The sequence below is a fragment of the Solanum verrucosum genome, unplaced genomic scaffold, assembly GCF_900185275.1.
Source record: "Solanum verrucosum unplaced genomic scaffold, falcon-dt-bn FXZP01000182.1, whole genome shotgun sequence".
Lineage (NCBI taxonomy): Eukaryota > Viridiplantae > Streptophyta > Magnoliopsida > Solanales > Solanaceae > Solanum > Solanum verrucosum.
In genome coordinates, this window is record NW_026020378.1 from 4,696,999 (window position 1) to 4,711,487 (window position 14,489).

General features: G+C 31.7%; 1 protein-coding gene across 1 annotated transcript; it reads left to right on the forward strand.

Moving 5' to 3' along the window:
* The first annotated feature begins 266 nt into the window (after positions 1-266).
* LOC125838562 (uncharacterized) lies at positions 267-10,204 on the forward strand. Its single transcript, XM_049517614.1, has 10 exons — positions 267-1,137; positions 4,267-4,458; positions 5,656-6,003; positions 6,465-6,528; positions 7,473-7,690; positions 7,780-7,893; positions 8,283-8,388; positions 8,522-8,733; positions 9,669-9,772; positions 9,885-10,204. The coding sequence occupies exons 1-10, from the start codon at positions 328-330 to the stop codon at positions 10,027-10,029; spliced, it is 2,313 nt and encodes a 770-aa protein (XP_049373571.1). The 5' UTR covers positions 267-327; the 3' UTR covers positions 10,030-10,204.
* The last annotated feature ends 4,285 nt before the right edge of the window (positions 10,205-14,489 follow it).

Consider the following 14,489-nt stretch of genomic DNA (forward strand, 5'->3'; position numbering starts at 1 on the left):
GGTTTATCAAAAATGTCCTTGTCGTCAAAACTTTGATCCTAAAATACCCTTATTATTATTTAATGGGTCAAAATGCTCATTTTCTAAATAATAAAAATATTTTTGAACCAAAATATTGACGATAAGGATATCTTTAAGTCAAATTATAAACGGATGAGTTTTTGTTCATTTCATCACATTTTTGTCCCTTTTCCCTAATTGGAGTCATATTTAACTTCACTTTAAAATTACGGCCACACAAATTAAATTTGGGCTGTTCCCTCCATTTGTTGTCTGCCCCTTCTTCATCCAAATTTGAATGCACCTGAATCTCTCTTCCTCCCATCAATGGCCGGCCCTTCCAACCCTAAAACCTTAAACATCTCCTCAGCTCTCACTGACGACGATGATTTTCAAGACCCATCTCCTTCTCAGCTCCATTTGCCAAAACCCACCTCAAAAATTGCATCCCGTAAGCCTCTCAGACCTTATAATAGTGCCACTCCTCCTACTTCCAAGAAGCCAAAACAAAATTCACCACATGTTGGCAAGGAGAACGTTGGTGTTGTTGGAAAGTGTACTGTGGATTTTGATTTGGGCCATGGATTAGGTAGTTCTCGTCCTACCAAGAAGCCGAAACAACATCCAGTAAGTGTAGAAAAGGACAGTCTTGCTCCTGTTGTTGTTGAAAAATCTGATGAAAATGGAAAGAGCCTTAATCCTGCTCATCAGAAATCGGAGTCTGATTTTGAGGATTTGGATTTGGGTCATGGATTGGATAACATAGAATCAACTCTAGATTGTTGTTCTGGGGTCCAAAGAACGATTAATGAGGAAGAATTAAAGAGGGGTTACTTGTTTAAGTCGATAGAGGCAAGATTGCTCAATTCAAATGGTGGGTTCGAAGAGAGGAATGAGGAGGAATCAGAGGAGTGCTCTGAGCTTGATTTACTGCTCAAGTTATGTGGTGAGGAGGATGAAGTATACAGTGACGCTTTGACAGCTGATCTGCATAGGCCAGAAGAGTGCTTGGGATTAGACGAAGAATATGGCCTCATTTGTTGTCCCCTTTGTGGGGCAGATATTTCAGATTTGAGTGGTGAAATGCGACTGGTTCACACTAATGAGTGTCTTGACAAAGACGAGACTCCAGTTGATGTAAGATGCTCTTACCTAATATTTGTTTCTTATTGTATGGAATGTAGCAACATATACCTAAGAAACATGTGTATGGCAGTGTTAAATTGATTTCTTTTACGGTTGAGGTGTCACATCAGTTTATGGAGAGTGCTTGGATCTTTTTCCTAATGTTTTCTTTTGACATGAGCACTTCGTAGTTCCTATAATGTTGCCAATATTATATGATATACTGATTTTAAGGAACAGTGCACCTCCCCTATTGAGGTGATGATGAAGGAAAATGTTTGTGCCCAACTTGTTGACCGAGGAAGTAGTCATGTTAAATGGTGATATGGTTTCTCTCTACTGCTATAGTTTGAACTACCAGATTGCTATTTTAAACCTTGTAATAGTTGGTCCACTAATTTTGATAGATGAAAATGGGAGTACTATCACAAAATAGACGAGATTAATAGTGAAACACCTAATCTTACTATTAGGGGTCGTTTGGTTGATGGATTAGGAATAAGTAATTCTAGCATAAATCCCATATTGAATAATACAATATATGGTTGGTTGCATAAGAAAAAATAACCGGCGTATAACTAATATAATGTCTAGTTGACGATATTAGATAATACCATCATTAAGTTATACGATAATCTATGTACAATTATTTATGCAGAATAAAATGTGGAAGCATATGTATATTAGCAGGCAAGGATTAGACTATGCAAAGTCAAAAGTTTTTTTTAGAGTAAGTAATTCATGTATAACAATTCTCTTGGTTATAAATCAGTGTATAACAATCCCTTTATTATTAATCGCAACATAAACAATCCTTGCACTATAATTCCCGCATAACTAACATGTGAACCAAGCCATCCTTAAGAGTATAAAGGGGCATACCAAGGTAAATTGAGTTCAACACGTATTGAATGTAACAAAAGAATTAAGTGAAAGATTCATCAAAGAAGAGGTGAGAGATTATATATGTGGGTCAAAGATTGCTAAAGTTCTTGCCAACTAGTGTATCTATGATATTGGTTAAAAAACATTTATTGGATAAAACTTTTGAACATGATACTGGTTAGGCTACATATATATCTTGAAATTTTTTAGTTTGTTTCTTTGGGTCATAGTTAAGAATTTAGAATCGACTACTACTACAAGTTGTAAGATATTACTTTTATATTTGGTTGATCTCAATCCAGAAGTCCCTTAGAGAATGAAGATTATGGAGGTTGAAGAATAGTGAATGCTTCTTAAGCAATGTGCTATAGTGGCACTAGTCAGAGTTAAGGTTTTGAGCAAAGGTACCACTGATATAAAAGGTAAAATTTTTTGTTACATAGTAGAAAGGAACACCAATGTCTAAGTAGTTTCAGCTAGATATGCCTTGATTAGAAGGAAATGCAATGCATACTTTTGTGATGGGTATCTCTTCTAGCACCAACGTGATTCCCTGGGTGCATAAGGAAAATGTAGATTCAGATATAGATCCAACACTTAGTGGGAGAAAAGTACGGTAAGAGATGCATCTTAAAAAGGTATAACTGGTGTATAGTTAGGGTGCCTCTCTGAATGATGTGAACATGATTCATTGCTGTCAAGAGTTATGGAAATTCATCAACAAAGTAATCAAGTAAAAAGATGCACCATCAACTAGAGATATATATCATATGGGTTAAAGATGCCTCATTCCTTTGAGAAATGTTTATCAGCATGTAGTCACTATCTTTCAACCTAAAGGTGGCCGGAACAGAGTCTGGAATGCAACTCATTGTCTGATTGCCAGCTTTGGACAAATAGATAAATCAGACTTTATGGGAACTCGTTCATCACCCCGTACAGGATAAGTTGCCCATCTTTAAAATATACATCTTTTAGTTTGGAAGATCTCTAACTAAGGATCTGATGAACTGACTCTATTTTTATTTTTTGATAACTAAGAAATCCCCGGGGGGAAATTTGTACACTGTTTGAAGCTCGGTGGATATTGGGCTGTCCCTCTACCCTTTCTCGACTTAAATACTAGGCTTTTGTCAGCAGTAGGTTCTGAACTCGTGATGAGCGCGTTACCCACATATCACATGCTGTGCTCCTACCACTATACCAAAGTCCAAAGCCCTTGGGGATGACTCTGTTGTTCTTTTAGTAACCCTAGCTAGTCTTTTGATTAAATTTTTGTCCCCCCTGCTTTTTTCTTTGACAGTTTTACCATGCTGCTGACTTTTTATTGTCGTATCAACAAATGCTTATATCGAAAGTAAGAAAGAAAGATGTCAAACAAGCATTTGAAGTTAATAATAAGCAAAGGGTTATGCTGTGCAATGCCAACATGCCACCATGGTCTCAGTTAAGATTCATTTATTACAATCAAATTCACACTATTGTTCCTTTTTGATACAGTTGGAATCGCAATGATTAAAGTACTGTGATACCGTTTAACATATATCTAGTAAAATGGTGGACATCTGTTCTACTTTTTGCTGTTTTGGTTGCTATTTAAAAGTAAAATAACATAGAATTCTTTGAATTGCTTTGAGCAAAAATTTTATAGCTATTTCATATAAGGATATTCATAATCATGGTGTGGAAAATGAAAATGTGTAATTTTTAACGGCCACATGATTGCAGTTCCAAGTCTGCAAGTGTTCCTTTCCGCATGTCTGTATGTGTATTATACTGCTCCATCCTCTGAGATGAGCTTTAAAATGCTCTTCCCTAAATGGTGGTATTAAATTCTTGTTTTTGGAAATTGTATTCGGTCACCCTTAGTGGCCAGTTTCATGTTTTCTGGGTTGAACCTTCACAAGTTGGGTATGCCCCCAGATTGACAAAACTTTGTTCGATCATACTTTTAAGACTAGTGGTAATAAACGTGAGTTTCCAAGACAAACATAACCATCAGAGCATTTATATGAAAGAAAACCGATAGACATGATCTTTGTTAATGAATTCGACCTAGTTCAACACCTTAAAAAATAATGTATTTCCATCTTACGGTTTCAGTTGCATTTACGTTTATCATATTTCTAATTCAAGTGTGTTTGAGACACTGCTGCTGTTATGGTTCATCAGAGAAGTTGCCTTTGTTTCCTGATTTTAAAGAAGATATGGGAGGTTAAATGTGGTTACCTCAATACAAATTTGATCATCTTGCAGGTGGTTACTGCCAATAATGATGTATCTTTTCAGTGTCCTGGGCAAGTGCTCAATGATTCCCCATGTCCTAAAGAGGTTGTCCACATGTCACCTGTTGTTGAATGGTTACGAAATCTTGGACTTGCTAAATATGAAGAAATCTTTGTTCGGGAGGAGATTGATTGGGACACTTTAAAATCCTTGACAGAAGAGGTTTGCTTATTGTTCTTCATTGCTAATATCTTTGTGCACAAAAAATAACGATATTTCTAGTCACACCAGTTTTGTCGATATTCTCCTTGGAGATTTCTGATAATAAAAGGGGACATAGAAGGAAGTATAAGATTTATGTTTTTTTTTTGGCTGTTACTTGTGGAATTCTTTGCTTCCGGAAGTGCGCTTGTTCCTGTGAGAGTGATTACGTTCAACCTGATGCACCTATAATGAAGGGTTTTACTTTTTTAGAATTTAAGTGGCTACTAATCATGGTTATTTTTAAAGATTATGTTGTGAGCATAAAGCCTTAAACTCAAAATTCGGCTGGTTAAAATGCATCAGAGCATAATAAAACTCAAACCAATCTGGTGTATTTATGTCCCTAGTAATATGTGAAGGGCCATTATTTCGTTAATTGACTATATGGCACCAAAGGTGAGATGTTCAGGGGCAGAGTTAGGCCATGGCCTCAAGGATTCTCCGTCTTATGTTTTCCCTTCTAGAAAATGGTGTGTTGTTCCCTCCATTGAGTGCACCCAAAGAAATAGAATCTATAACCTAACCATCAATCTCAGTTTTTGTTTCTTCTCATTACTTATTTTGTTGGACGTCCTGTCCTACCACTACAAGTTTTGAACTACAACTTCTTATTTGGAGTTGGCCGTTGGGGGTTCAGTACAAGGTTGCAACAGTGAGAACTGGAAACAACAGTAGTCTTGAAGAATCAGTTAAATAATAACTAAAGTGACAATTCTCTGGTTATTATTGTTTGAGTACCGCTTGAGCTACTCTTTAAATTCTTGCCCCCAAAAGAATTTACTTTAGGTTCAAGTCAAGAAGATCAAGGTAAAAAGTTAGATTTGAATTTTCTTCCCCAGAGGGGAATGAACCTGGAAAATTCACATACCTATAAAGCAAACTTGTTTCTCTACCATGTATTCATTGAATATACTTCTCATGGTGATTTTTCTGCAGAAGTAATTAGTCCATTTTACCTTTCCTCAAGCTTAATCCTTTCCAAGTTGGAGTTGTGAAGGGGGCTTTGCTGAGCTGTATTTGTTATTTCCACTGTTATCTTATTTATGTGATTTGGTGACAAACTATTAAAGCTGTTTATTTCACTTGGTGCCCAAACCACTAAGCTTTAGTTGTATCTTTGCCAAACTAATTCCACTATTTTAACTTCCGTTGCAGGATTTATTTAGCATTGGTGTCACTGCTCTTGGTCCTAGAAAAAAGATCGTTAACTCTATTTTGGAGCTAAGACAGGAAACTGCTGAGGAAAACGTAGCTCGACAAGATGTTACAAAGATTATACCTGTTGATGCTGGTACTAAACCAAGCAAGTTGATAACAGATTATTTCATTTGTCCTGTTTCGGAAAGAAAGAAAGTTTGTGCTACTGATAGGGCACAAACGGAGGTCGAAAGAACTTGTTCAAGTGCTTCCCGTAAGAGAATTCAGAAGAAAACTCCAGCCAAAAGTGCAAAATCTAAAGATATTCCCGTGTGGTGTTCTATACCAGGAACACCATTCCGAGTGGTAAATACCCTAATTACATAACCTACTTACATGGGCTTTTGTATCATCTCAGTTCTTGGAAAAGTGCATAATATACTAATAAACATCATCTGTTTTTACCAAAATTAAGTAGGATGCTTGAAATGTGCATATATTACTGGAAGCTCTCCATATATATACACATTTGTTGGATTTACTACAATGGAGATTACAGGTGCTGGTTCAAAGCAATGCCAATGTGTATTTTCTACAGTATTAGTGGTTTAACTAGTTGTATGATTTCCGGTGTCTTAATGCTTGTGACATTGGGTTATTGATAATGAACATTATTGCACTATGACCCCACTTGTGGGATTACACTGGACACGTTGTTGACAAAAAAGTACCAGACTTTTTTCTAAATGCTAAGATATAAAGTTGTTATTCTTTATACCTCTCTTTTGCTATAAATTGCTAAAAGTATCTTGTTTACATTGTTGCAGGATGCTTTCAAGTACTTGAGAAGAGATTGTTCTCATTGGTTCCTCAGCCACTTCCATTTAGATCGTAAGACCTCTTCTGACAACCATATTTTCAAATGTTTATAGTTGAATCAGCACAAATAGAAACAGAGAAAATAGCATCAGCTCGTAAGGCAGTCTCCTTTAACTCTGCTTGTAGGGGCATTTCCAAAATTGTGTTCAATTTAAAAGAAGGCATAAATATATTTTGTATTTGTTCAAAAAAGTTGTGGAACCTTCTTTTTTTATTCTCTATAATAAAACTTCTCTGCACTCCAAATGCCCAAAGTCCTTTTCCTTCCTGTAACAAATGCTAAATAATTAGCAATTTTTATTCTAATATTAACAACGATGTTAAGTCAAACTACAACAAAAATGAGATGTAGGCAGGAATTGGTTTGACTTTGACCCTGTAATGAGACTTAGAGCTTTCATCTATTTGCTTGCAGAAGTTTTGAGGTACACTATCAGTCGATTGAGTAATTGCATGTTTAACAATTATGAAGAAGAACATTTACCTTCACGCACTTGTCAATAAAATGAAGCTGTCAAGGTTGCGTTATCTTCATTTTCGTATTAAGCTTATTCTCCATGTTCATGTTATAGGACATGCTGGACTAAAATAAATGCTGGTTTTCTCAATGGTCACCACATACAAATTTCTGTTTCTTTAGAACATTGCATTACTTGTCGTATTCACCTTTTTGCATAGGATTTCCTCATTTATCATGTAGTCACTTGATAACTTTTGTATCTTCTAGTAAGAAGAGGTTTTTAAGGATGTTACATATTTGTAATGTGGATATCATCATATAGATATTAATCAGCCCTAAGACCTACTTGATTGGTTACTGCCTTTATGGCGTGACGTTCATTGAAAATTTTTGGACACATCCTTATAGGTGTATATGATAATCTAGTTTGATGATTATGTGATCAGCAATTACTTATCAGTCAAGCTTTGAATTTTGTTATCATATTTCTCTGTAGATTATCAAGGCCTCACTAAGTCCTTCTGTCATGGAAAGATTTATTGTTCCTCAATTACGGCAAAGCTTGTTAATCTGAAGATCGGAATCCCATGGGACATGATGCAAGTTTTACCCATCAACCAGAAGATCAACATAGCAGGGATTGATGTCACATGCTTTGATGCAAATCATTGCCCGGGTTCCCTAATAATCCTTTTTGAGCCACCCAATGGTAAGGTGTGGTTCTAATTGGTTTGCCCTGTGCTTTCTCTGAATTCTAGTTTGATTGTTCTTTTGATGGATGCTTTGTTTGTGTTATGCAATAGGCTGTCCTGCACACGGGGGATTTCCGATTTTGTGAAGAAATGACAAGGAATGCAATCTTGCAGACTTGTGGTGTCCACAGTCTCATCCTAGATACTACATACTGTGACCCTCAGGTATTTTAGGTAGTAAACTCAATATATGGTTATATATTTTGAGTGTCATGCCCTGGCCATAGAAGCAAACACTTTGAGGAAATGCTCTAGTATGATCATGTCACATATATGTTAGCTAATATTGAGATTTTCTCCTTACATCTGACATGACAAGAAATAATATAGATAGGAAACGATAATTGACTATGTTATGCATCAATTGTAAGAAGTAGCAAATACAATTTATTTACCCAATACATTCAAAAGACAGGAAACATACAGGACCAATCCATACACCAGGAACATATGAAATAGCAAAAATCTTGTATATACAGTTGAATACATTTCAGTATGTCATCAGCTGTTTCCATTAATACTTCAGATGTTGTAAGTGTTTGCTTGCCTTGCAGTATGACTTTCCCAAACAGGAGGCTGTTATTCAATTTGTTATTGAATCAATACAAGCTGAAACTTTCAACTCGAAGACCTTGTTTCTCATTGGTAGCTATACTATAGGTAAACTTCATCTCTGGCCTTTTAAGTTTCGTGATAAATATTGTGGCCAAAAGCTCAAAAGCTACCTAGTATCTTATGCTTAATGCTTTCATCAAAAGGCAATTTCTCATGGTTTCTGTCCTTACTGATTTAGGAAAAGAGAGGTTGTTTGTTGAGGTTGCTCGTGCTCTGCAGAAGAAAGTCTATGTCACTGCATCAAAGTTGAGCATTTTGGAGTGTCTGGGTTTTACTCGAGAAGAAATGCAGTTTTTCACATTAAATGAGCAGGAAAGTCAAATTCATGTCGTGCCTATGTGGACACTGGCTAGCTTCAAAAGGTTGAAGTATGTTTCTAATCAGTATGCGGTAAGTTTTTTGATGTCCAAGTGCTTTGTGATGATTTAAATTCTGATGCAGCCACAGTCTGATGTTTTAAAGATCTTGGAGATGGAAAAAAGTTGGTGTTGAATTGAGGTCCATAGTTAATCAGTAATTATATTGATTGAAAATAACAAAGCTCCACCTAGTGAATATCATCCTCTTATACTGATTGGAGGGCCTAAAAGTTTTCTTTACTGCAACATACTCATTATAATAGACTACACATTTTTCAGTTTTGCTGACATCAATTAGATGCTTTCTCAGCAAGAACCAAGAGAGTCTAGCCAAAAGTTTGCACAAAATCTAGAGCTAAATTCATTCGTAGGCACACCTCTATGCGTCTTGGTTGGGTTCATTATGTCATCATCCCTTGCACCTAAGTATATTACAGATATGTTTTTCCTTTATAGCGCACTTAAGTAAATTACATATATGTTTTTCCTTTATGGTTACTCCCCTTTGTTTAATTTATGACACTCTTTCCATTTCAAAAAATTCTATTTCTACACAACGTATACAACTTTCAAGAATTTAAATTTATTAAATTACACACACTCTAACTTTTAATGTGGTGTTACTTTCTTTTCAACCACTATTTAATAGGAAGGAGTGTAAGTTATTGGTTGAGCATATCACTTGGAGGTCCTTACTTTCTTTTCCTTAGAATGTTACACAACATTAAGATGGAGTATTTCTTGGGAAAATTTGTGTGTACCGTCATTTTTCTACCAGAACTGAATTTCCTGGCTGCATATACTCTTGCTTTGTCATTGACTACTACCCTTTGGTAGAATGTGCCTTGTCCAGTTACATCTTTACTTGGAACACTCTAACCAATAGGTTTTTGCACCACCATATACAAAAGCTTTTGTTTATTGATCCAGCTTTGAGTGGTATGTAACGGTTAGTTACTACTTCAGGGTCGGTACAGTCTTATAGTTGCTTTCTCTCCAACTGGTTGGTCATTTGGTAAAGGAAAGAAGAAGTCAACTGGAAGCAGGTGGCAGCAGGGTACTATCATCAGGTCATCATCTACTACTATTTAACTTGTGTATTAACTATAACTGAGTCAATGTACTACATCAATGGATTGCACATTTCTGATTTGATGAAAACATCATTTGTTTTGGTCTCAGGTATGAAGTACCATACAGCGAACACAGCAGCTTTTCAGAACTCAAAGAGTTTGTTAAGTTTGTATCTCCTGTTAACATCATCCCTAGTGTAAATAATCATGGACCTGAATCCAGCAGCGCAATGGTCTCACGTCTCTTGGACTGATCTATTCGACACCAAATAGCAATAACTCATTGCCCCTTTGCCTTGTTTTGTAATTTGAGATTGCATTTGGCTACTCTGTAACTTAGTTTTTTCATGTTATACCATTCTGTGTTGTAGCTTGGATAATGGAACTGCTGATGTTATGTGTATTCTCTTGCATGATGTAATAATGGTTAGTATATTCAGTTCAAGGGAAAAAAAAAACAATTACTTCTGATCAAGTAGTTTTGGTGCAAAACTCGTTTAAGTGTTAATTTGTTTTTTACTAAATAAGTATATAAATAATAGATTTCGAACCTAATAAATTTCTTATGTGTCTCAGCCTTCCTATCCTTTATTGTTTTTCCATTTTTCTTCATGTGTATTCTTGTGGGTTGTTTGTTTGGGTTTCTTTAAGTACTTGAAAGTTTCCCTTTTAATGTTTTTCAAACGTCTCTAAAAATAATTTTTTTTAAAAAGTAAAAGTCAAATCTCCTAAAATAAGTTAATCCAAACGCTTGTAAAAAGTAAATAATGCTCCCTCTGTCTATTTTTATTTATCATGGTTTCCTTTTTATAGAGTTAAACTATAAGAACTTTGATTAACATTTTGCGTTGTATTTTTCCATCGTATTGATATGTAAAAAATTGCAATTTATAGTATTTTTTGTATAGTTTTTGAATATCTAAATTTTTTGTTTAAAGTATCGAATTCTAATTTAACTTTGAAAATTAGTCAAATTGACTTTCGAAAAACGCAACATGACAATTAAAAGTGGACAAAGAGAATATCTTTACTTATTTACACTTAATCAAATAGTAACTATTTGATATAGTTTCTTGATTATATAAAAATCTACATATTTAAACAAAATATAATTTTTAAAAATAATAATCAATACTTTTTTTGATTACGTAAAACACCATTTATTTTATATCAAAGTAAAGATAGAAGTATAACTTGAGTGGATGAAGTATATGATATTTTTCTATTTTGGGTAAAACTCTTGCAACAATATTCATTAAGTGAAGGCAGGTGGCAAGTCTTTTCTCAACCATAAGACTATTATCCCTCACCAAGTTGGATATTCAACTGTCGTCTGATATGTTGTTGTGATTGAAATTATGATTTGTTTACAAGTCAAAGTCCAAGGGCTTATGCTATTGATTCTTCAACTAGTTTATATATCATTCAATTTATCAATGATGACTCTATTTATGGAGTATTATATTATACGTTTTCTATTACGTTTTAATTTATTAAATAGTTTGACTTGATATAAATTTAAGAAATATAGAAAGACTTTACAATGTTTTAAAACTATTTTTAAAAAAGAGCATGTGATCTTGGAGGAGGCGAGGGTGTTCACCAAATCCTCTCGACAAAAAAGTTACATTGTATATATAATAGATTTTGAATCATTTAAACATCTATCTATATATAATAGGAGAGGTGAAAAGCGCCACGTGTCAGCACCACAAAAAGCAAAATTTTAAAATAATTAAAATTAAATATATGTAATAGGATTTAATAATAAATTACTATTTTATTTTTAAAATAATTTTAAATTTTAAATATGTAACGTGTGTGTGTGATTCCCTTTTTTTGTGGAAATTTTTTTTAACCATCTTTCCACAACCTCCTTATTTAATAATAATAATAATAATAATAATAATAATAATCTATCTATATATAATAGGAGAGGGAAAATGCCACATGTCAGCGCCACAATAAATCTCAAAATTTCAGTATTTAAAAAGTCAATTTAAAAAAGATAAATAAAAAATATGATTTTTTTTTAAAAAAAAAACACATGTCAGCAATTACTAAAAAAATTGCATCTTTCTGTTCTTCAAAATTTGATTTAAAAATATTTTTACAATGTAATTTTACAGTTAAAGCCAACTGTCAACACCAAAAAAATTGGGATTTAATATTTTTAAATAAAATATTAAATTTATGAATTATTAATATTAATTTAAAATCTGAAAATAAAATAAAAATTATTAACACTAAAAAGAAAAATGATTTTACAAAAAAAAAAACAATATAAATAAAATAAAATATAAAAGTTACGTAACTACATCTTAGGTATCCTTTTTTTTTACTTCATTTTTTAATTTTTTTGAAAATGATAGTTATCCAAATCAATATCCAAACGGATAAGTTTTTGAAATTTGAGTGATTAATTTAAAATTTAAATTTTAAAAGATAAATAACTAATTTTATTCCTAGAAAATAGTTAACTGCATAACACACGTTTAAATAACAAAAATAATTCTTAACTGCACCATTTACATCTTCCCAAAAACTTACTCATTTCAGAATTCTTATTCTCTTATATTTATTCAACTACTTAAACATGGTAATATGTTTTGCTTTTCGTATTTGCTTTTATGATTAGTTCATGAGTATGAAGAGAAGATCATTTGATTTAGAAGAGTTCAGAAATAGATTCTGACAACATTGATATTTCTTTTAAGATAAGTTCATAGTTTTTCATATTAATGAAAAGGAGTATGTTTAATTTTGTTTAAGATAAGGAAGGAGTATGTGTTATACTATTAATCAATATGCTTATTTAAATATATATACAATATGTATATATTACATAGAAATATGACTTTGTTCTCTTATGAAAAAAATATTCATCCTATTTCAATTTATGTGATGTTGTTTTATTATATTTAAAAAAAATGTGAATACTTTGTAATGTTTCAAAACTATTCTAAAAATAAATAATTTTTTAAATACAAGACCTATTTTTATGAAATTATATCAAAAAATTTCTAACTACACATTACCGTTTCATGTTGGATTCCTAAAAACCTGGAACCATAAATCAATGTATGTTTAGGACTTCTCTACTTTATTTTTTATTTTTGGAATTAATCAATCTTTTATATCAACTATTTAAACTAAAAATAAATTGATTATAATTATATAAATTTTGCATACAAGCAATTGTTAAAAACTTTCAAAATAGAAAATAAGAAAAAAGAATTTACAAGAATCTGGAAAAATATGAAATCAGAATAACCGAAATTTGTGCCATACTTTTCTACTTATAGTTATTTTTATTTGATACTTTTTTTTTCTTTTAAAAATTTCATAAAGGCAGAGTATTTTAATTTGTAAATTGAATCCAAAAACAAAATTTAACAAATTAAAATGAAACATTGCAAACTCAAAATTAACGTACGATACCACTAAAAATTAAATCACACTTTTTAAAACTCTATTTTATATCAAAATAGAAATTACTTTTTTTTTAACAATTGCAAGGTCAGTTTTATCTCCCAAAAGGGTTAAATTGATTATTTATAACAATTGGAAGTTTAAAATAAACGAAATTTTACTAGAAAAATAATAAAGGAAAGTAATAGACCAAAATATTAAAATATTGAATAACAATCATATAAATTCAAATTCAAAATTTATTTATACATATAAAATATTTAATTTATATTGCACAAAATATTAAAATAATTATCAACAAAATTGATATATCTTAGATCAATATTGAATTGAATATTAGAATAATTCCAAACAATAACTGAAAGTAATATTTAAATTTTAAAACTAAAACAAGCCTAAATTTGTGCCATACATTCCTACTCATATTTATTTTCATTTCAATACTACTTTTTCCTTTTAAAAATTTCATAATTCAAAGTATTTTAATTTGTAAATCGAAAATCCAAAAAAGAAATACTTCTTTTTCCTTTTAAAAACTCATAATTCAAAGTATTTTAATTTGTAAATCGAAAAATAAAACATTACAAACTCAAAATTATAGATATCACTAAAAAATTAGATCACACTTTTCTTAAATCTATTTTATAGGAAATTAGCAACTACTTCAATATAACAATTACAAGGTCTATTTTATCTCCCACGGGATTCAATTGATTTATTTATTTTTAAATTGAGATATATATTTTAAGTGTTATTGTAGTTACTTAGAATTAATAAATTATTAACATAGTTTTTTTATTCAAATGACATAAAAAGAATAAAGTATAGACACGTAAAATTATTTGAAATATTTGATGTTTGATTATCCTTAAAAGAATTCAACATAATATATATATAAAATTAAAAGCTATATAATATTTTATTAGTTATTTTTAATTATAAAACTATTACATTTTAAATCATCCGCGCAACGCGCGGGTATGTATACTAGTAAGACTAAAAGTTAACTCAATTATTATAATCAACACAAATAAACCAACTAACGTGTTTTTGTTCTCCTTATCTATTCCCTATTTATTGCTTCATGTTTCAATTTATTTGTTTATTTTTTAAAAAAAATTGTTTATTAAAAATGTTTTTTTTGGGGTAACATTTTGATTTTAAGTTTTAACGTGAAATGTTTAAAATTATAAAATTAATGATATTTTGATATATTTTTACATATTTTTAATTCAAGAGGTACCACAAGATTTAATAAAAGTATTTGTTTACTTTCTTAAAT

Excerpts from the sequence above, each read along its gene's own strand:
- LOC125838562 (XM_049517614.1), top strand. The coding sequence starts at position 328 with ATGGCCGGCCCTTCCAACCCTAAAACCTTAAACATCTCCTCAGCTCTC. Across the intron at positions 6,004-6,464 it reads CAGGAACACCATTCCGAGTG|GATGCTTTCAAGTACTTGAG; the intron begins GTAAATACCCTA and ends ACATTGTTGCAG. Across the intron at positions 7,894-8,282 it reads CTACATACTGTGACCCTCAG|TATGACTTTCCCAAACAGGA; the intron begins GTATTTTAGGTA and ends CTTGCCTTGCAG.